The sequence below is a fragment of the Elephas maximus genome, chromosome 9 (assembly GCF_024166365.1).
Source record: "Elephas maximus indicus isolate mEleMax1 chromosome 9, mEleMax1 primary haplotype, whole genome shotgun sequence".
Taxonomy (NCBI): Eukaryota; Metazoa; Chordata; class Mammalia; order Proboscidea; family Elephantidae; genus Elephas; species Elephas maximus.
Window position 1 is genome coordinate 116,555,092 of NC_064827.1, and position 23,392 is coordinate 116,578,483.

At 39.2% G+C, this 23,392-nt stretch overlaps 1 protein-coding gene across 1 annotated transcript in view; it reads right to left on the reverse strand.

Annotated features, from left to right (window-relative positions):
- LOC126082518 (contactin-associated protein-like 3) overlaps window positions 1-5,298 on the reverse strand; it is a 314,347-nt gene extending 309,049 nt beyond the window's left edge. The window contains 2 exon segments of the mRNA XM_049895019.1: window positions 4,602-4,712; window positions 5,235-5,298. Of these exon segments, the coding sequence (XP_049750976.1) occupies window positions 4,602-4,712; window positions 5,235-5,298 (175 nt within the window).
- Window positions 5,299-23,392: the final 18,094 nt, after the last annotated feature.

Genomic DNA, 23,392 nt, shown 5'->3' on the forward strand with positions numbered 1-23,392 from the left:
TCCACACAGTCGAATGCCTTTGGATAGTCAATAAAACACAGGTAAAGAGCCTTCTGGTATTCTCTGCTTTCAGCCAGGATCCATCTGACATCAGCAATGATATCCCCGGTTCCACGTCCTCTTCTGAAACCAGCATGAATTTCTGGCAGTTCCCTGTCCATATACTGCTGCAGCCGTTTTTGAATGATCTTCAACAGAATTTTGCTTGCGTGTGATATTAATGATATTGTTCTATGATTTCCACATTTGGTTGGATCACCTTTCTTGGGAATAGGCATAAATATGGATCTCTTCCAGTCAGTTGGCCAGGAAGCTGTCTTCCATATTTCTTGGCATAGACGAGTGAGCACCACCAGTTGTGCATCTGTTTGTTGAAACATCTCTTTTGATATTCCATCAATTCCTGGAGCCTTGTTTTTCACCAGTGCCTTCAGAGAAGCCTGGACTTCTTCCTTCAGTACCATCAGTTCCTGATCATATGGCACCTCTTGAAATGGTTGAATATCAACTAATTTTTTTTGGTATAATGACTCTGTGTATTCCTTCCATCTTCTTTTGATGCTTCCTGCGTCATTTAATATTTTCCCCATGGGATCCTTCACTATTGCAACTTGAGGCTTGAATTTTTTCTTCAGTTCTTTCAGCTTGAGAAACACCAAGCGTTTTCTTCCCTTTTGGTTTTTCATCTCCAGCTCTTTGCACCTGTCATTATAATACTTTACTTTGTCTTCTCGAGAGGCCCTTTGAAATCTTCTGTTCAGTTCTTTTACTTCATCAATTCTTCCTTTTGCTTTAGCTGCTCGATGCTCAAGAGCAAGTTTCAGAGTCTCCTCTGACATCCACCTTGATCTTTTCTGTTTCCTGTCTTTTCAGTGACCTTTTGCTTTCTTCATGGACGATGTCCTTGATGTCATTCCACAACTTGTCTGGTCTGCGGTCACTACTGTTCATTGCGTCAAATCTATTCTCGAGATGGTCCCTAAATTCAGGTGGGATATACTCGAGGTCATATTTTGGCTCTCGTGGACTTGTTCTGATTTTCTTCAGTTTCAGCTTGAACTTGCATATGAGCAATTGATGGTCTGTTCCACAGTCGGCCCCGGGCCTTGTTCTGACTGATGATATTGAGTTTTCCATCATCTCTTTCCACAGATGTAGTCAATTTGATTTCTGTGTGTTCCATCTGGCGAGGTCCATCTGTATACCATGTGTATAGTCACCGTTTATGCTGGTGAAAGAAGGGATTTGCAATGAGAAGTCATTGGTCTTACAAAATTCTATCATTCAATCTCCAGCATCGTTTCTACCACCAAGGCCATATTTTCCAACTACTCATCCTTCTTCGTTTCCAACTTTCGCATTACAATTGCCAGTAATTATCAATGCATCTTGACTGCATGTTCAATCAATTTCAGACTGCACCAGCTGATGAAAATCTTCTGTTTCTTCATCTTTGGCCCTAGTGGTGGTTTGTAAATTTGAATAGTAGTGGTATTAACTGGTCTTCCTTGTAGGCGTATGGATATTACCCTATCACTGACAGCATTGTACTTCAGGATAGATCTTGAAATGTTCTTTTTGACGATGAATGCAGCACCATTCCTCTTCGAGCTCTCATTCCCAGCATAGTAGACTACATGATTGTCTGATTCAAAATGGCCAATACCAGTCCATTTCAGCTCACTAATGCCTAGGATATCGATCTTTATGCATTCTATTTCATTTTTGACAATTTCCAATTTTCCTAGATTTATACTTTGTACATTCCAGGTTCCAATTATTAATGGATGTTTGCAGCTGTTTCTTCTCATTTTGAGTCATGCTGCATCAGCAAAGGAAGGTCTCAAAAGCTTGACTCCATCCACGTCATTAAGGTCGACTCTCCTTTGAGGAGGCAGCTCTTCCCCAGTCATCTTTTGAATGCCTTCCAACCTGGGGTGCTCACCTTCCAGCACTATATCAGACAATGTTTCGCTGCTATTCATAAGGTTTTCACTGACTAATGCTTTTCAGAAGTAGACTGCCAGGTCCTTCTTCCTAGTCTGTCTTAGCCTGGAAGCTCAGCTGAAATCTGTGCTCCATGGGTGACCCTGCTGGTATCTGAATACTGGTGGCATAGCTTCCAGCATCACAGCAACACACAAGCCCCCACAGTATGACAAACTGACAGACAAGAGGGGGAAATCAATCTTATACTTAGGGATTTCTCCTTCCAGTGCTTATAAACTTTCCAGAGCCTCACTACTGAGAGGAATGGAGGCCAATTTAAAAAAATCATTAGAAGATTCCAGCCATGCAAGTCAGAAACACAATATATAAACCCCTTGGGCTTCCTTAAACTAATTAAATACAGCACCTATTTAGTTTTTACACTATTTTGGCAATCACTAGACAATTGAGATGTTAAGCTAGTCTTAAAGTGACTCCCAAACCAAAAATGATTAATTTGATAATTTAATTATTAGCTGAAATCCAGTTTCAATGACAGTATATATTTGCTGGGATGCTAGAAATGAACACGAACGATGGTTTCAGAGTGACTGTCAGGCCACAAAGTGTATCTTCATGGAAAGAACTTGTAGGTGGGCAAGTAATGGATGGGTTCTTCCACCTCAGGCTCACTGCATTTCCATGCTGGTGCTATGACATCTCTCCCAATCTATTTGATCACTTACTAGGTACCTACATTTGATTTTTAACTGACACAGTAAAATTCAAGTTATACTTAAACTCTGATTTTGGAAATACGATATACAGGAGGAAAAGCCACTCAATTTCATAGTAAAATCTCCAGTATTTACAGCAATATATTTACAGGGGATACAATTAATTTTAAATTATAATTTCTGAATTACTTAGTCTTTCATAGAAAAATTAATCTTTTCACTGAAAAGGGGAGTAAAACACTTGTTTTTAAGTATATTAACCTGCTTAACCCACTGAACTATCCCTTGCAAGATAGAAAAAGCACTTTGAACTCATTAATACACATCCAAAAAGGAAATCACTAGCTCCCTTCCAACTGGTAGGATGAGAATCCTTGTTTTTAACAGTGGCCTTGCCCTGGCCTCCTCCCACGTCCTGGGCCAGTAGTCATGTTCACATCACTACCCATGGTATTTTCACATCACAGAGGTGCTATGTGGTAGCATGTCTAAGTTTCTGCCCATGGTCATGACACTGGTTCATTTATTTCTTAGTTTAGTTATTCGTGGTAAGCTCACTTGACTAATCACCCTTCTATGACCTGTTCTTACACTAATAAAAGATGATAAATACTGATAATAATCTACTTTGTCGTTAGGTGCCACGGAGTCAGTTCAGATTCATAGTGACGCTATGTACAACAGAACAAAACACTGTCCGGTCCTGCATCACCCTCACAATAGTTGCTGTTTCAGTCCACTGTTGCAGCCACTGTGTCAGTCCATCTCGTTGAGGATCTTCTTTTTTGTTCACCTCTACCAAGCATGATGTCCTTCTCCAGGTACTGGTCCCTCCTGAAAACCTGAGACAGTCTCACCATCCTTGCTTCTAAGGAGCATTCTGGCTGTACTTCTTCCAAGGCACATCTGTTCATTCTTCTGGCAGTCCATGGTATATTCAATATTCTTTGCCAACACCATAATTCAAAGGAAACAACTCTTCTTCAGTCTTCTTTATTCATTGTCCAACTTTCTCACGCATATGAGGCAATTGAAAACGCTATGGCTTGAACCAGCTGCACCTTAGTCCTTAAAGTGACATCTTTACTATTTGCAACTTCAAAGAGGTCTCTTGCAACAATTTTTTCCAGTGCAATACGTCTTTTGATTCCTTGACTGCGGCTTCCATGGGTATTGATTGTGGACCCAAGTAAAATGAAATCCTCAACAACTTCCATCTTGTCTCCATTTATTATGATGTTGCTTATTGGTCCAGTTGTGAGGATTTTTGTTTTCTTTATGTTGAGATGTAATCCATACTAAAGGCTGTGGTCTTTGATCTTCATCAGTAAGTGCTTCAAGTCCTCTTTGCTTTCAGCAAGCAAGGTTGTGTCATCTGCATATCATCGGTTGTTAGTAAGTCTTACACCAATCCTGATGTCACGTTCTTCTTCATATAGTCCTGCTTCTCGAATTATTTGTTCAACACACAGATTGAATAAGTGTGGTAAAAGGATGCAGCCCTATTGCACACCTTTCCTGATTTTAAACCACTCAGTACCCCTTGTTCTTTTGGAATTACTGCTTCTTGGCCTATGTACAGATTTTACATGAGCACAATAAAGTGTTCTGGAATTCCCATTCTTCTATAGATAATAATCTATAGCCTCCAATAATTCTCCTCTGCTTTGGAATCCTGTACGAGGATTTCCAGAAAATCAGTAGAAAGGGAAAATATCAAAACCACATAAAAACAGGTAATTGATAATAAATAGAAAGCCAGCAAATGAAAATACAATGAACCCGTGTTCCTCAGTATCATTAGAATGCAATTTAACTAATTTTTTAACTATAGGGCTTAAACTAATACAAATGAAATTAATACTTATGGAATGTAAATAATTCTCTCTGAAGGAGAATCACACTGGATTAACAAGAAGACAACAGCAAACTCACCATCTCTTCGATTAAGCCTGGCAAACCCAGGCCCATGGCTGCTTGACAACTCTGAAGAGCTGCTGAAGGATTCCCAGGGCAATGAAGATGCCAGCGGATCATCACAATCACCTGCCAGGAGAAAAAGAACACATTCCTGTTACACACCAATTAAAGTGTTCCTTTCTTCCGTCTTTTCTTTAGAAAAAGTAATTTACTCAATGACTTCTTTCTTCCCTTCCTTCCTTCCATCCTTCCCTCTGTCCTTCCTTCAATCCTTCCTTTCCTCCTTACCTCTGTACTTCCTTCTATCCTTCCTTCCATCCTTGCCTCTTTACTTTCTTCAATCCTTCCCTTCCTCCTTGCCTCTGTACTTCCTTCTATTCTTCCTTCCATCCTTGCCTCTGTACTTTTCTCGTTCCTGCCATCCTAGCCTCTGTACTTCCTTCTATCCTTCCTTCAATTCTTGCCTCTGTACTTCCTTCTATCCTTCCTTCCATCCTTGCCTCTGTACTTCCATCTTTCCTTTCCTCTTTGCCTCTGTACGTCCTTCTATCCTTCCTTTCCTCCTTGCTTCTTTCCTTCTTTCCTTTTTAATTAATCGGCTAAGAAAATACACCTACTCCTCACTTATTGACCATCTTATTATCCTACCTTTCACATTTACAATAGTAAAAAAATCTGCAATCTGACTCTTTTGCACCTTAACAATGTACATCTGACAGTAACGAATGCTGAGGTGCAGGGCAAGAATAAAGCTGGCTGTGATGGTTAAGGTTATGTGTCAACTTGGCTGGGCCATGATTTTTAGTGATTTGGCAATTATGTAATGATGCAATTTGGGAGTTATGTAATGATGTGATCATCTTTCATTTTGTGATCTGATGTGGTCATTCTCCTTTTTCTCATGACTCCACTTTTTGTGTAATGACCTGGTCTTTGGAACATAACCATGTTGATAAGTGAGGCATGGGTGTACTAGAACTTGTAGCAAACAAACATCAGTTTTATCAGGTGTACTAGCAAATGTTTAACCACAGGTCTCCCAGAGGAAAAAAAAAAAAGAAGCCTTGATTTGTAGCATTTATCATTTTCCATGGTGCAAATACTCCTACCATGGCCAATTTCAAACTATCAGCATGGTGTCACTGAACTAGAGTTTGAAAGAGATACACAGTATCAGACCTTTACATAGCATTTAAACCATGCAGAAACAATATGCGTAAGTAACCTCAAAGCCAACAAAACGGTTGCTATCAAGTTGATCCAACTCATAGTGACCCTAGAAGACAGAGTACAACTGCCCCATAGGGTTACCAAGAGTGGCTGGTGGATTCAAACTGCCAACCTTTGGTCAACAGCCATAGCTCTTAACTACTGGGCCACCAGGGCTCCAAATAACCTCAAGAGTATAGATAATTGTCATATGTTTTAAAATAAGTAGTAAGTGATGAGTTTTGAGAATTTATTACCTTTGTTTTTAAATATAATTTACTTAATTATAAAAATATGTATGACTCAATTTTTAATAATGTCTGTGTATTAACAATTGCCTTGCAAAATTCATAAAATGTTAATGATCGGCTCTTGTGAACTGGTAAAAACTGACCACAGTACACTACTGCTCAAGGGGAAATATTGAAAGCATTTCCTACAATCAAAAAGAAGACAAAGGCATCACTGCTTCCATCCAATTCTGCAATGACAGTTCTAATCAGTGCACAGAAGATTAAAAAAAAAAAAAGGTACAAGAATTAGAAAAGAAGAAAAAGCTACTGTCATCGTTCCAGGATACTATGACTGTATAGGTAGAAAATCCAAAAATAACTGTCTATTCACTCAATATACAAAGATTGATTGCATTTCAAAAGCCTAATCAGAGTTAGAAAATAAAGGGAAAATCAAATAGTAACAAAGCATGTAAAGTACCTACGAATGAATCTCACAAAATGCTGCAAGATATTTATGGTGATCATTATATAAAATTTTATTGAAAAGCATTAAAAAAAAACAATATAAATGAAGACAAATCCATATTTGTAAATAGAACATTTACGATATCAGTTTTCCCTAAACTGACCTAAAGATTCTTTAGTCCAACAGAGTTTTCTAACAGATTTCCATTCAACTTGAAAAAGTGAACCATAGTTCAGAGGTTCTTAATATGGGGTCCAGATATATTTTAAGGGTCTGTGAATACAAGCAGTTATTATTTTCACTAATCTCTAACTGAAATTATGAAAATATCTCACACTATGCTAATTTTTTAACAGTAACATGTGGAAGAGGACCGGTATAGAGTACTTGTGAGGTACCTTATGGGGGGGGGTGGAGGATATGGCCAACAAACAAACGCAGAAGGTGCTCATTATTTGTGATAATATACAGTCTATCTTTGCCAGATCAAAGTCAGAAAGAGAATATTATTCCAAATTCTTGGCTTATTTATTTATCTCACACATGCAGAGCATTTATGCCCAGCCATCAGCAGAGTCCAAAGTTAAATACTTTTGTTTTTACTTCTAGATTTCCCTTCCTACTGCAACATATAGAATAAATTATTTCCTTTATGTACAGTGACACATTTAACAGACAGACCTGGAGCCAGAGTTGCTTAAGAGTTTCTTTCATAGTAAATCAGATGGTAACACATATCTAAAACAACAATTTGCCTTTAACTTTGGGGCTGGGGTATAGCAAATTAACACCCATTACTTGAACATTTTTTTTTAAGTAGGTTGCTTCTAAAACAATCATTGCTCCTATAAGTAAAATAACACCTCAAGTTCTCTTGAGTGGAGTTAGATTCACAGTGTTTCCTTTTTTAGATCACAGAAATTGTGAAATGCTTAACCTATTTCTGAAAAACATTTCAACTATAATATAGCTTGTTCCAAAAGCTGCAATCTAAATGGCGCAGGTTTAGCTGATACATTCTTGCTGACAGGAGTTTCTGGATGGGGCGAACGGGTAAGCTCTATCAGAAGAAAGGCTTGTCTGTCGATCCACTTCAAAAAGATCACGGTCATTGAAAATCCAGCGGTGCACAGTTCTACTCTGACACAAATGGTCTTTATCAACAAACTCTGACATCACCTAAAACAAATAAAGGCTATGGTTTAAATACTTTTACTTAAGAAGCACATTCAGAAACCCTGGTGGCATAGTGGTTAAGAGTTATGGCTGCTAACCAAAAAGGTCTGCAGTTCAAATCCACCAGGCGCTCCTTGGGAACTCTATGGGGCAGTTCTACTCTGTCCTTATAGCGTCGCTATGACTTGGAATCAACTCAATGGCAGTGGGTTTGGTTTGGTTTTTAAGGAGGACATAAAAATTTAATGTTTCAGTTTTATTTTGTTTGTTCGTTTAGTTATATGTCCAAATGCCTAGCTTTGAAACTTAGTTCTTCTCCCGGGTGGCAACTGAAAAAAATCAATCTATTAAGTTATTCCATCATTGTTTTAAAAACTGTGTGACTCTATGGGCCCAACCTCACACCCCAAAATGAAATTAAGGCTCTGGAATGAGAATCGTTCCAGCTGTTCTCAATGATTATTCTGCCTGCATACTCCCAAAGGATTCAGGCCTGTTTAAAAGGCAGATTTTAATTATCCCAATTATTATTCACACATGGCTACTGAAAACTTATATTCAGCAAAAGGAACAGATTCTAAACAATGGGGGTAGTTTTAAATCTACAGCTTTGTGACACTGATGAACTGTTGTGGTTCCCCTACAGGATCAGCATGTTTTCCTGAAGAACCACTATTTACCTTTATTTCCTCAGCTTCCATCACAGCGCCTGGCGCGTGGAAGACACTTGATAAATGTTTATTGAATTTATTTGACCACAAGGTGGAGAGTCGCCTGTACGATTTTCTAAAATCTCCATAACTAAGTTATATTTCAACCCTGACGTACCCTGAGCTTAAACCACTTAAACAACCCCATTCATCATAACAGGAAAAAAAAAAAAAAAAGGAAAGCACATAGTCTTAATTTTCCAGGCCAGGCATAAGGTACATATTTGATAGTGGGAAGCCAAAAAGGCAGAAAGAGAGAAAAGAGATTCTCGATAATAAGAAAAGATCACCATGAAGCATTCATTTCAGAAGATATCCTTGCTCCTGCTTCCCCAAGGCATGTCAGAAAAATTCAACAATCTACCACACTTATACGTTTTTCACAAATTCAAAATTGTGAACTCACAGTTGAGAATTTGCAAATTGAAAGAAGATAACGTTTTGGCATTGGAAGAAGGCAACATCTCTAGATTTGTCGAGACTGTCCAATTCCGTGGAATAAAAATCAGAGGAGAAATAGGTGCAGCAGTAGTTCTTCAGACACTTCTACCCAACAAAGCCTTTCTCATACATGAAATGATGTAGCATCCCAGGACGAATCCCACGGCTGCTGAGGTGACTCTGACTCGTGGCGACTCCATAGGTGTCAGGGTAGAACTGTGCTGCACAGGCTACTTAGTGGCTCATTTTCAGAAGTCGATCGCCAGTCTTTCTCCCAAGGTGCCCATGGGTGGACTCGAACCTCTGTTTGGTTAACAGCCAAGCACGATAATCGTTTGTATTGCTGCATCCCAATATAAGAATCAGAATTAAACAGAGATGATCTGGCTAAAAGAGTCCCTGGAAAGCGCAAATCGTTAAGCTCCCAACTACTAACCACAAGGTTGGCAGTTCAAACCCACCCAGAGGCACCTGAAAGAAAGCCTGGAGATCTGTTTCCAAAAGGTCACAGCCTTAAAAACCCTATGCAGCAGTTCTACTCTGCTCACATGGGTGCCATGATTTGGACTCAACTTAAAAGCAACTCGTTTGGTATTGTTCTGGCTAAAGGGAGGCTGGTGGTCCTATAGTTTCCCTTGCCTGGCTTCTCCCAGGACTGTCCAACCACAGTCTAGGGGCCCTTTAGAACCCTGGTGGCAAAGTGGTTAAGAGCGTGGTTGCTAACCAAAAGGTTGGCAGTTCAAATCTACCAGAAACTCCTTGGAAACCCTACAGGGCAGTTCTACTTTGTCCTACAGGGTCGCTATGAGTCAGAATCAACTCGACAGCAACAAGTTTGGTTTGTTTTTGGTTTGGGGATCCTTTAGATACAGCACTAGTCACCAAACTTGAATCTGAACAAAAAGCTTAGGCTACACGAGACAGAACATCTTAGACAGAACATATCAGTAATTTGAACATTTTCTCTGTGAAGAATTTAAAGCAACTGAAATAAAATAATTAATATATTCCAAAGTTAAAGACTCACTGCTTTAGAAAAGAGCAAGTAAACGGAATATTATTTCAAAAACATGTCTTTTGTATTTCAAATAATCAACAAGCTCCCAAAAGCTTGTCTGAGATTGGTTATTAAAAAAATCTGTCTACATGCTTTGTTTTATAATTTAGATGCACTTTGTCTTCCTTCCTCCATTCCTTCCTCCTCCCTTCTTTCTTCTTTCTTTTCTTCCTCCCTCCCTTTCTTCCTCTTTTCTCTGACAGATTATACAAGGCACCAACCAGATGCTGTCACGTCAACTCCAACTCATGGTGACCAAATGTTTGTTAGAGTAGAACTATGCTCCATAGGGTTTTTAATGGCTGAGTTTTCTGAAGTAGATTGCCATGTCTTCTTCCAAGGCTTCCCTGGATGGACTCGAACTGCTGAGTGCATTAGCCATTTGCACACCTAGGACACAGTTGCCTGAATAAAGTCAGCAGATTCCTGGGGAACTGGCTCCCTGACACTGAGAAGCGGAGCCAGGATTGACTTGGGCAGGCTATTTTCTCTCATGAGGCATTTGGCTGACCTACGTGCAGCATCTTTGAGGTTACTCTCGCTTCTCGAGAAGGAAAAGTGATTCTGGGGCTTCAGTGTGCTTTTGTGTCAGTTGCTGGCAAGGGGATTTGTAAATGACTCCTCCGTAAAATACAATTTTTCCATTTTATGGAGGGAAAGGAGCAGGAATCTATTTTCCAAACACAAAGAATAGTAATTTCCTTGAAGTGTTCAAGGAATATATAATAAACGTATACAGGGAAAAGAAGATTTTTACTGAATATGATAGCGGCTGGATTCAGATGTGCAGTGTAATAAATTGCTTTTATAAGACCTTCTCATGATGTCTCATAACTCCCACCAAAGCGATTGTGTAGGACCACGCAAAAAAGGTCTATGGAACCCTAACAAGGGATTGGTCAGTTCTGCCATCCTGCTAGGCTTAAAGTGGGCCATACGAAAGCTGGGAGGAGAGGATATCACAACCACCAAGGAAAAAAAGCCTGGAGCGGAGCACAGCCTTTGCACCTGGAATTCCTGCACTGAGAAACTCCTGGAACCAGGAGACCGAGAGAGAGACGTAACACCGAAGATGGCAAGAAGCAGTGGCAGAGAAACGGCGGCAGCAGAGGCAGCAGAACCGGAGACTGGCAGGAGGCCAGGAGGAGATGTCACTGTGGGCTTCCCAGCCCACGGAGAGAGAAAGATGAGTGCCTCTGGACAGGAGGCTTGCTGGCAGAGTTGGGTGCCTCTGGGCACTTGGTGGAACTAGGTTTGTTGACCCACAGAGCTAGGGGTGAGCACCTTCAGGCTGAGACTGGCAGAGTGGGGTGCCTCCTGGGTGCTTCTGAACCTAAATTCTAACTTGTTATTTCCCTAATAAACTCCATAATCATCAGTATTGTCTGTGAGTTCTGTGTGGCCATTGCAATGAAATTATTGAACTCAGCAGAGAAGTAGAGAGCACCATGGGAGGGACCGCTGGTGTCAGAATTGATAAAGATGATGGAAAGAGGAGGCATGTCTGACCTCTGTCTCACAGGAATCAGCACTGGGCTGTTGATCTTGATTCTCCTTCCTCCATGTGAAGTTAGAGGAGGTCAGATGCCACTCCCTGTCATTTTTAGAAGATGATACTGAAAGTTTTAATACAACTTACTATAAATACTTTCTGGTTAATTCACTGTGGCTCTATTGTACTATTACAGTGTTGTTTAACACAATGTTGATGTAAAAATTATCTAAATTTCCATAGTTAGAGTGTGTTGAAAACTTGGGTCTCTGCCAAAGAAATTTTCATAAAACAATCATCTCATTTAAATGCTCCCATTTATTCAAAAGCAGTTATTCTTGTTACAACAGTAGAAAATCCAGTGATTTTTAAGATATATATATATATAATATTTTTATATATATAAAATATACATCCTGAAATACATGTGTGTATGTGTGTGTATAGGGGCCCTGGTGGCAGAGTAGTTAAGAGGTCAGCTAGTTACTAACTAAAATGTTGGCAGTTCGAATCCACCAGCCGCTCCCTGGAAATCTTATGGGGCAGTTCTACTCTGTCCTATAGGGTTGCTACGAGCCGGAATCAACCTGATGGCAACAGGTTTGGTTTTTTGGTTTGGTGTGTGTGTATATATACATGGCATTGTGTCCCCCTAAAAAGTGTGTCAACTTGGCTAGGCCATGATTCCCAGCATTGTATTGTTGTCCACCATTTTGTGATCTGATTTGATTATCCTATATGTTATATAATCCAGTGGTTAAGAGCTTGGCTGTTAACCAAAAGGTTGGCAGTTCAAATTCACCAGCCACTCCCTGGAAACCCTATGGGGCAGTTCTACTGCGTTCTGTAGGGTCACTATGAGTGTGAATCGATTCAATAGCAAAAGGTTTGGTATTTTGTTTGTTTGTTTCTAGAATATTAATGAGGCAGGATTAGAGGCAGTTATGTTAATGAGGCAGGACTCAGTTTACAGGATTAAGTTGTACATTGAGTCAATCTCTTTTGAGATACAAAAGAGAGAAGCGAGCAGAGAGGTAGGGGACCTCCTACCACCAAGAATGAAGAACCAGGAGGGGAATATGTCCTTTGGACCTGGGGTCCCTGTGCTGAGGAGCTCCTAGACCAGGGAAAGATTGATGACAAGGGCCTTCCTCCAGAGCCGACAGAGAAAGAAAGCAGTCCCTTGGAGCTGACACCCTCAATTAGGACTTCTAGCCTCCTAAACTATGAGAGAATAAATTTCTCTTCGTTAAAGCCATTCACTTCTGGTATTTCTGTTACAGCAGCGCTAGATGACTAAGACAGTGTTATTTTCATGGGGTGCAACTAAACATTTCTTTAATAAACTTATCTGAAAAGGTTCGGTTTTTTTTCTGTTCCTCTACTAACATTTCAAGCTATGTCGTTGTACAACACTCATGCCACTAAGAAGGTAAACTGTTTTAGTTCAGCAACAAGTAGAAACCAGAATTTCACAGAATATGTTGAATTATACAATGCATGGATATCGCCTTTCTTTTAAAAATCTGACTCCGTATGTGTACCAAATAAGATTTATTTAAGACTAAAACCAAACCAAACCCCTTTACTGTCAAGTCAATTCCAACTCGTAGTAACCCTACAGGACAGAGTAGAACTATCCCATAGAGTTTCCAAGGAGCAGCTAGTGGATTCAAACTGCCGACCTTTTGCTTAGCAGCCAAGCTCTTAACCACTGCACCACCAGCGCTCCTTATTTCAGACTAAGAACTTAAAATCAGTTCATAAAATATACCAACTATATTAACCTCAACAGATCTCCAGGTTTTTACAGAAAAATGCATGGAAAAAGTCCTATATTTTATTCTATTTAAAATAATATGAGAAATAGCTACATGTTTTAATCGTTCACATTAAAATGTTCACTTTAGTAATTCATCAGCAGTAGCAATTGTTAAGGAGTCTCTGCACAAATAGTTAAGTGTTCAACTACTAGACAGAAGGCTGGTGGTTCAAACCCACTCAGAGGTGCCTCAGAAGACCGGCCTGGTGATCTGCTTCTGAGAGGCCACAGCCCTGAAAACCCTACGGAGCAGTTCTACCACGCACACGTGGGGCCGCCATGACTGGACTCCACAGCGATAACAATTGTTGAAACTTCACATGTGTACTAGTAACCGGGGGGAGGGGTATGTTTTTCACTTGTTATTACAAAATGGAATGATGTTTATGAAACTGGTCCCCGGGTCATCACCACATGGATCTCTCCACATGAAGAACTCTTTTGGGTCAGTCATAAATTTCTAACACTGGGAGGAATACATACAATTTTTCCATCCGTAAATTTTCTCATTTTTCTTTTTTTTTTTTTTTTGTAGCAGTAATCACTTGGGAACTAGGCAATGATTTATTTTTCCCAAATGATGTTTCCTCTTTTTCACCTGAACATGAAGAAACCTGGGTTTGGGAACCAGTTTATCCAGCTGATGAAGCCTCACCTCTTTCTTTACATTGCGATAAGCGTTTCATTTCTGAACTGTTTCTCATTGTGGTGTGGGTGGGAGCACCATGACTTAAACAGCACCAACCACCAGCTGTGCCCTCTTCCTTCCGCCCAGTCATCACAGGAGTGTCCCACGTCAGTACCAGGTGCCACTGGGTTGGCTCTGACTCATGGCAATCCCACGTGTGTCGGGGTAGAACTGTCCCTCCTTAGAGTTTTCCACGGCTGATTTCTTGGAAGTTGATCACCAGGCCTTTCTCCTGAAGCACCTCTGGGCGGACTCAGGGACTCCAATCTCCCACACCAACAGCATACAAAGAAAATAGGTGAAATTATTCATACACTTAAATGGTCTCATTCGCCCATTCTGAAGTATAAACACATCTTCCTTTTTTTATTCAATGAATGCTGAATGAATGAATGAATACAATCATATTAAAACATGATATTTTTCTAAAGAGGAAAATAATCGATCTGGTGATTTGGATAACAGTATGCAAAACCTCACATTATATTCACTATCTAATGATAATCCATCTATTTTTAATATTCAATCTCAATTTTTAAACAATAGCTAGAGCTAAATTTTACTGTCTCCTAAAGAACATTAACAAAATTTTACTCTCCCTCTTCACCCCATAATCTCTTTTCCCATTTTAGGTCCCTGGGTGCACAAACAGTTACTAACTAGCCTAAAGGTTGGCAGTTTGAACCCACCCAGCGTCACCATGGAAAAAAGTCCGGACGATCTGCTTCCATAAAGATTACAGCCAAGAAAACTCTATGGAGTAGTTCTATTTCGTAACACATGGGGTCACCGTGAGTCAGAATCAAATGGATTCCATGGTAACAGCCTTGTTTGTTTCTGCTTTTTTTTAATGTTGCTATGATGTGAGATTTTAGTTTCAGATTATTGATTTTTATAAATATTCACACTAATTTAATCCTGACTACATTTTACAATTTTTTTTTTAATATTTTGTTGTTGAGAATATACACAGCAAAACATACACCAATTCAATAGTTTCCATGTGTACAATTCGGTGACACCGCTTATACTGTACAACATTCTCACCCTCCTTTTCTGAGGTGTTCCTTCCCTTTAACACAGACTCACTGCCCCGCAAGGCTGCTGCTAATCTTTTGAGTTGCTGTTGTCAGGTTGATTCCATATAGATGGACCTTGAAAAAACATAATGCTCAAGGCAGAGCTTTCTTAACTAGTTAAACTAAAATACTGTTTGGTTTTAAGACGGCTTCAGGAGATATTTTTGGTTTAAGGTTTAAAGATTATCTCAGGGCAATAGTTTCCGGGGGTTTATCCATAATTTTGTTTTGTTTACTATTGATTCTATTATTTTATTCCCTTCAATTGATTTTCTCTGCTTTCTGGAGTACAGCCTCCAATTTTTTTTTTTTTTTTCCATACAGAGTTTATAGATGTTGTTGTTGCTAGTTGTCATCAAGTCATCTCCAACTCATGGCAACCTTACGTATAACAGAGCGAAACGTTGCCCAGTCCTGCACCATCCTTGATTGTGGGCAGGTCTGAATCCATTGTTTTGGCTATCTCATTGAGAGGATTTCCTCATTTTTGCTGATGCCCGACTTTACCAAACATGATGCCCGTTTATAACAACTGGTCTTTCCTGATAACATGTCCAAAGTAAGCAAGGTGAAGTGCTGCCATCCTCACTTCTAAGGAGCATGCTCGCTGTATGTCTTCTAAGATGGTTTGTTCAGTTTATAGATAGTGGTAGTATATATTACTGAGCACACGAAAGTGTCAATATGTCTTTATTGTGTTTTAAATAATAGTTTGGCTAACTGTACATTTCTAATTACAAAGTTATGCTCCTTCAGAACTTGCCATATATTCCTCCATTTCTTTTTGCTTCTGGTACGGCTGCTTTGCTGATGTCAAACTAGCTCTCATGCCTATGGAACAAATCAGACTTATCGTTACCTTTGGTGGCTTAAAATATGACCACAATTTTCTAGGTGTGCTTCTTTTGTTTGTTTTGTTTTCCATTTCTCTAGCTCACTACACGATGAGCCTTTATAACCTAAGTACAGTATTCTTTTTCAGATTTAGGAAATTTTCCTCTAATTTTTTTATGTTACTTCTTCTTTGAAATGTATTGAAACTGGCTTTACAGTCAAGTAAAACTGTAAATACTCCATAAGTAATTGAAAAGACTGCATAATGTTCTCCATTTGTCCATTATAACAATAATGAAGTTGGAAGTAATTTATTCACACCTCTATGTACTTATCTCTTCATTTTACTTTTACACTATTTGTCCATTTTATCAAGTGTTTTTCCGCCTTCTTTTCTGCTTTCTTTTGAACGATTGAAATCTTCCCCTCTGCCCGATTTCATGTTTTTCTTCTCTTGGTTTGGAATGTATAAATCCTATTGCTATTCTTTTAGTGGCTGTCCTTGAAATTTCACCCTGCATCTGCTTAACAACTTTAATAAAGCCTAAAATTAAACAAATTTTAACTCCCCCTACAAAATAATGCAAGGGCCTTCCAGTGCTTTAATTATTATCACCCTCGTTATATTTATTTTAAACCGTTCAGCATTTCAGATGTATCTTGTTCATTCTTTTAACTTCACCAACTGCACACAAGGATTATACATGTAGCTTCATTATTGTTTAAATATTTGATTAGATTTTCAGACCTGCCATTTGCTTAACTTTCCTTGTACGTAGACATAACAGCCCTCCGTAATCACTTCCTCGCTTGCTAAATTTATCCACTAACGTTTCTCTAGTGAAGATTGTTGATCATAAATGTGCTCAGATTTTATTTTTCTCCAAATGATTTAATCTCATTTTCATTCTTAAAAGGTAGTGTCAATAAATCTACAATTCTAAGTGGGTAACTATTCCCTCTCGGAATTTTTGAGACTTTACTAACTCTGCTTTTGATTATTTGTTTTTTGTTTTTCTTACCTCAGGTTGCTTTTAACACCTTCTCTTTGATTTGGTCTTCCTACAGTCCCATTATAAACTGTTGCAGGTGTACACTACTTTTTCTTCCTATTACTAGGTATTTAGGAAGCTCCTTCAAACTAACGATTGGTAAGGTTCTTCAATTCTGGGAAATTCCCATGAATTATATCTTTTATATTTTGATATATTTATATAAATATAAATTTATATCTTTATAGATTTTCTCTCCCTCCATTCTATTTCCTCCTTCCAGAACTCAAATCAGACACATAAATCTTGTCACTCTCCTTACCTTGTCCCTAAGCCTCTTCTTCATATTTTCAACCTTTGTCTCTCCATGGTGCAATCTGGTTATTTATTTTAGATCTGTCTTCTAATTTGCTAAATCTCTCTGTGTCTTCAGCATCCACAGACCTCTTCATTTCAATGATTCAATTTTTCATTTCCAGGTACTACTCTTTTTCAATTCTACTTGATCATTTTGATAGCCTCTTAGTCTTTCTTAACACTCATAATACCATCTTTTCTTTAGATATGTTGTTGTTGTTAGGTGCCATCGAGTCGGTTCCGAATGACAGCAACCCTGCACAACACTGCCCAGTCCTGCTCCATCCTCACAATCGTTGTTACGCTTGAGCCCATTGTGGCAACCACTATGTCAAACCATCTTTTTGAGGGTCTTCCTCTTTTTTGCTGACCCTCTACTTTACCAAGCACAATGTCCTTTTCCAGGAACTGAGCCCTCCTAGTAACATACACAAAGTATGCGAGTTGCAGTCTCACCATCCTTGCTTTCAAGGAGCATTCTGGTTATACTTCTTCCAAGACAGATTTCTTCATTCTTTTGAAAGTCCATAGTGTATTCAATATTCTTCACCAACACCACAGTTCAAAGGTAACAATTCTTCTTCAGTCTTCTTTATTCATCGTCCAGCTTTCCATGCATATGAGGTGACTGAAAACACCATGCCATGGGTCAGGAGCACCTTAGTCCTCAAGGTGACATCACTGCTTTTCAACACTTTAAAGAGGTCTTCTGCAGCAGTTTTGCCCAATACAATGCATTTTTGATTCCTTAACTGCTGCTTCCGTGGGTGGTGACTGTGGATTCAAATAAAATAAAATCCTTGACAATTTCAATATTTTCTCCATTTATCATGATGGTGCTTATTGGTCCAGCTGTGAGGATTTCTGTTTTCTTTATGTTGAGATGTAATTCATACTGAAGGCTGTAGTCTTTGATCTTCATCAGTAAGTCCCTCAAGTCCTCTTCACTATCAGTAAGCAAGATTGTGTCATCTGCATAACCCAGGCTATTAATGAGTCTTCCTCCAATCCTGAGGCCATGTTCCTCTCCATACAGTACAGCTCCTCAGATTATTTGCTCAGCATACAGATTGAATAGGTATGCTGAAAGGATACAACCCTGGCGCACACCTTTCCTGACTTAATCCATGCATTATCCCCTTGTTCTGTTCGAACAACTGCTTCTTCATCTCCGTACTAGATCCTCATGAGCACAATTAAGTGTTCTGAAATTCCCATCCTTCGCAATGTTATCCATAATTTGTTTTTGATCCACACAGTCGGATGCCTTTGCATAGTCAATAAAACACAGGTAAACATCTTTCTGGTATTCTCTGCTTTCAGCCAGGATCCATCTAATATCCCCCCTTCCACGTCCTCTTCTAAATCCAGCTTGAATTTCTGGCAGTTCCCTGTGCTGATGTACTGCTGCAGCTGCTTTTGAATGATCTTCAGTAAAATTTTACCTGCGTGTGATATTAATGATATTGTTTCATAATTTCTACATTAGATTGGATCATTTTTCTAAACGTGGATCTCTTCCAGTCAGTTGACCAGGTAGCTGTTTTCCAAATTTCTTGGCATAGGTGAGTGAGCACTTCCAGTACTGCATCCGTTTGTTGAAATATCTCAATTGGTATTCCGTCAATTCCTGGAGCCTTCTTTTTCGCCAGTGTCTTCAGTGCAGCTTGGACTTCTTCCTTCAATAACATCAGTTCCTGATCATATGCTAAGTCCTGAAATGGCTAAACGTCAACCAATTCTATTTGGTACAGTGACTCTGTGTATTCCTTCTATCTTCTTTTAATGCTTCCTGTGTCATTTAATATTTTCCACATAGAATCCTTCACTATTGCAACTCAAGGCTTGAATTTTTCTTCAGGTCTTTCAGCTTGAGAAATGCCAGGTGTGTTATTCCCTTTTGGTTTTCTACCTCTAGGACTTTGCACATGTCATTATAATACTTTATTTTGTCTTCTCAAGTCACCCTTTGAAATATTCTGTTCAGCTCTTTTACTTCATCATTTCTTCCTTTCACTTTAGCTACTCAACACTCTTCTGACATCAATTTTGGTATTTTCTTTCTTTCCTATCTTTTCAATGACCTCTTGCTTCTGCATGTATGATGTCCTTCCACAACTTTGGTCTTCAGTCCTTTGTGTTCAATGCATTGAATCTATTCTTGAGATGATCTCTAAATTCAGAAGGGATATACTCAAGGTCGTACTTTGGCTCTCATGGAGCTGTTCTACTTTTCTTCAGCTTCAACTTGAACTTGCATATGAGCAATTGATGGTCTGTGGCACAGTCGACCACTAGCCTTGTTCTGACTGATGATATTGAGCTTTTCCATCATCTCTTTCCGCAGGTGTAGTCAGTTCGATTCCTGTGTATTCCATCTGGTGAGGTCCATGTGTATAGTCACCATTTATGTTGGTGAAAAAAGATATTTGCAATGAAAAAGTCATTGGTCTTGCAAAATTCAATCATGCGATCTTTGGCATTGTTTCTCTCATCAAGGTCATGTTTTCCAGCTACCAATCCTTCTTTTCTGTTTCCAACTTTCACATTCCAATCACCAGTAATTATCAATGCATCCTGGTCGCATGTTTGATCAATTTCAGACTGCAGAAGTTAGTAAAAATTTTCGATTTATCTTTGGCCTTAGTAGTTGGTGTGTAAATTTGAATAGTCGTATTAACTGGTCTTCCTTGCAGGCGCATGGATATTATCCTATCACTGACAGCACTATCTTCAGGCTATCCTGAAATGTTCTTTTGACAATGAATGCAATGCCATTCCTCTTCAAGTTATCATTCCCAGCATAGTAGACCATATGACCATCTGATTCAAAATGGCCAATACCAGTTCATTTCTGCTCACTAATGCCTAGAACATTGATCTTCAAGGATTCTAAGTCATTTTTGACAATTTCTAATTTTCCTGGATTCATACTTTGTACATTCCAGGTTCCAATTATTAATGGATGTTTGCAGCTGTTTCTTCTCATTCTGAGTCCTGCCACATCAGCAAATTAAAGTCCAGAAAGCTTGACTCCATTCACATGATTAAAGTCAACACAACTTTGAGGAGGCAGCTCTTCCCCAGTCATCTCTTGAGTGCCTTCCAACCTGGGGGGCTCATCTTCTGGCACTATATCAGACAACATTCCACTGCTATTCATGAGGTTTTCACTGGCTAATTCTTTTCAGAAGTAGTCCACCAGGTTGTTCTTCCTAGTCTGTCTTAGGCTGGAAGCTCAGCTGAAACCTATCGACCATGGGTGGCCCAGCTGATATGTGAATACTTGTGGTATAGCTTCCAGCATCACAGCAACATGCAAGTCCCCACAGTATGACAAACTGATACACACATCTTTAGATATCTAAAACATATTTTATACATATGTTCTAAATATTCTAAATCTAATTCCACGTCTACACTCACTTTAGTTCTAATTCCACAGTGCATCACCTCTGCCAATTCTGCCTCCTAGTGGTTTGCTTCCTCATGCATTCTGTGTTCTTATTTTCATTGTGTGCATGTGTTTCCAGGAAATAGATTTGAAATGCAGCCAACCTTACAGTATTAGTGTTTGGTTCTGTCAAGTGTCCCCCAACTCAACACTACTTAAAATATTCAGGCTGTGATTTGGGGGGCCACAAATGGAGTGTAAAACTTGCCAGGGGGAGCATACATACAGAGCCAAACCCAAGATCAGAAGTATCATCACGGATTAGCTCTTCAGGACAGGCTTTTTTCTAGGCTCTCTAAGTATACTGCCATTCAAAGGTCCTAGCTATAAGGAGAGGTCTCTTCCTTTGGGTGCAGGCCCCCAATTTTGTATGCAGGGATGGTTCAACATTAGAAAATTAATCAACATAATCCACCACATAGAAAAAAGGCAGGAAAAGAATCACAGGAACATCTCAACTGATGCAGAAAACACATTCCACAAAGTCCAACAACTATTCCTGATAAAAACTCTCAATAAAATAGGTATAGAAGAGCATCTATACAAAATCAACAGTCAACATCATTATTAACTGAGAGAGACTGAAAACATTCCCCTTGCGAACAGGAACAAGACAAGGATGCCTTTTATCATCACTCCTATTTAACACTGTGTTGTAAGTTCTAGCTAGAGCAAAAAGTCAAGAAAAATGAATAAAAGGCATCCAAATTGGTAATGAAGAAATTAAACTGACCCTATTTGCAGATGATATGGTACTATACATAGGAAACCCAAAAGACTCCACGAGAAAGCTACTGGAATTAAATAGATTCAGCAGAGTAGTAGGATACAAGATAAACATATAAAAACCAACTGGATTCCTACACACCAATAAAGATAACAATGAAAAGTAAACCACAAAAGCAATACCATTTATAATAGCCCCTAGAAAAATGAAATGCTTAGGAATAAATCTAACCAGGGATGTAAAAGACCTATACAAAGAAAACTACAAAACACTACTGCAAGAAACCAAAAGAGATCTACATAAATGGAAAAACAATACCATGCTCTTGAATACATAGACTCAACACTGTGACAATGTCAATTCTACCCAAGCAATTTACAAATACAATGCAATCCTTACCCAAATCCCAAAAATATATATTAAAGAGATGGAAAAACTAATCATTAACTTCATATGGAAAGGGAAGAAGCCTCGGATAAGTAAAGCACTATTGAAGAAGAAGAATAAAGTAGGAGGACTCCCATTACATAACCTTGGAACCGAGTATATAGTTATGTCAGTCAAAACAGCCTGGTGTTGGTACAAAAACAGACACATTGACTAATGGAACAGATTGAGAATCCAGACGGAAATCCACCCACCTACCGTCACCTGATCTTTGAAAAGGGGCCAAAGTCCATCAAATGGGGAAAAGAAAGTCTTTTTAACAAATGGTGCTGGCAAAATGGATGTCCATCTGCAAAAAAATAAAACAGGACCCATACCACACACCATACACAAAAAGTAATTCAAAATGGATCAAAGACTTAAATATAAAGCCCAAAACTATAAAGTTCACAGAAGAAAAAATAGGATCAACACTAAAGGCCCTAATACATCACATTAACAGGTTACAAACCATAACCAACAACAAACAAACTCCAGAAGATAAACTAGATAACTGCGATCTTCTGAAAATTAAACACTAGGGCACATCAAAAGACTTCACCAAAAGAGTAAAAACAGAACTTAGAGACTGGGAAAAATTTTTTGGCTATTACAAATCAGACCAAGTTCTAATCTCTAACATCTACAGGAAAATCCAACACCTCTACAACAAAAAGACAAATAATCCAACTAAAACATGGGCAAGGGAAACGAACAGACACTTCACTGAAGAAGACATTAAAGCAGTCAACAGACACATGAGGAAATGCTCACAATCACTAGCCATCAGAGAAATGCAAATCAAAAGTACAGTGAGATACCATCGCACCCCAGCATTACTGGCACATTGGTCGGTGTACCAGTACCAGCAAATAACAAATATTGGAGAGGCTACAGGGAGATCGGAACTCTTATGCACTGCTGGTGGGAATACAAAATGGTACAACCATTTTGGAAAACGATATGGCATTTCCTTAGAAGGCCAGAAATAGAAATACCATATATGATTCAGCAATCCCACGCCTAGGAATGTATCCTAGAGACTTAAGAGTCATCATGTTGTTGTTGTTGTTAGGTGCCATCGAGTCGGTTCCAATTCATAGTGACCCCAGGTACAACAGAACGAAACATTGCCCAGTCCTGCGCCATCCTCACAATCATTGTTATGCCTGAGCTCATTATTGCAGCCACTGTGTCAAACCACCTCGTTGATGGTCTTCCTCTTTTCCGCTGACCCTGTACTCTGCCAAGTATGATGTCCTTCTCCAGGGACTGATCCCTCCTGACAGCATGTCCAAAGTATATAAGACAGCATGTCCAAAGTATATAAGGAGCATTCTGGCCGCACTTCTTCCAAGACAGATTTGTTCGTTCTTTTGGCAGTCCATGGTGTATTCAATATTCTTCGCCAACACCACAATTCAAAGGTGTCAACTCTTCTTTGGCCTTCCTTATTCATTGTCCAGCTATCACATGCATATGATGCGATTGAAAATACCATGGCTTGGGTCAGGCGCACCTTAGTCTTCAGGGTGACATCTTTGCTCTTCAACACTTTGAAGAGGTCCTTTGCAGCAGATTTGCCCAATGCAATACGTCTTTTGATTTCTTGACTGCTGCTTCCATGGCTGTTGATTGTG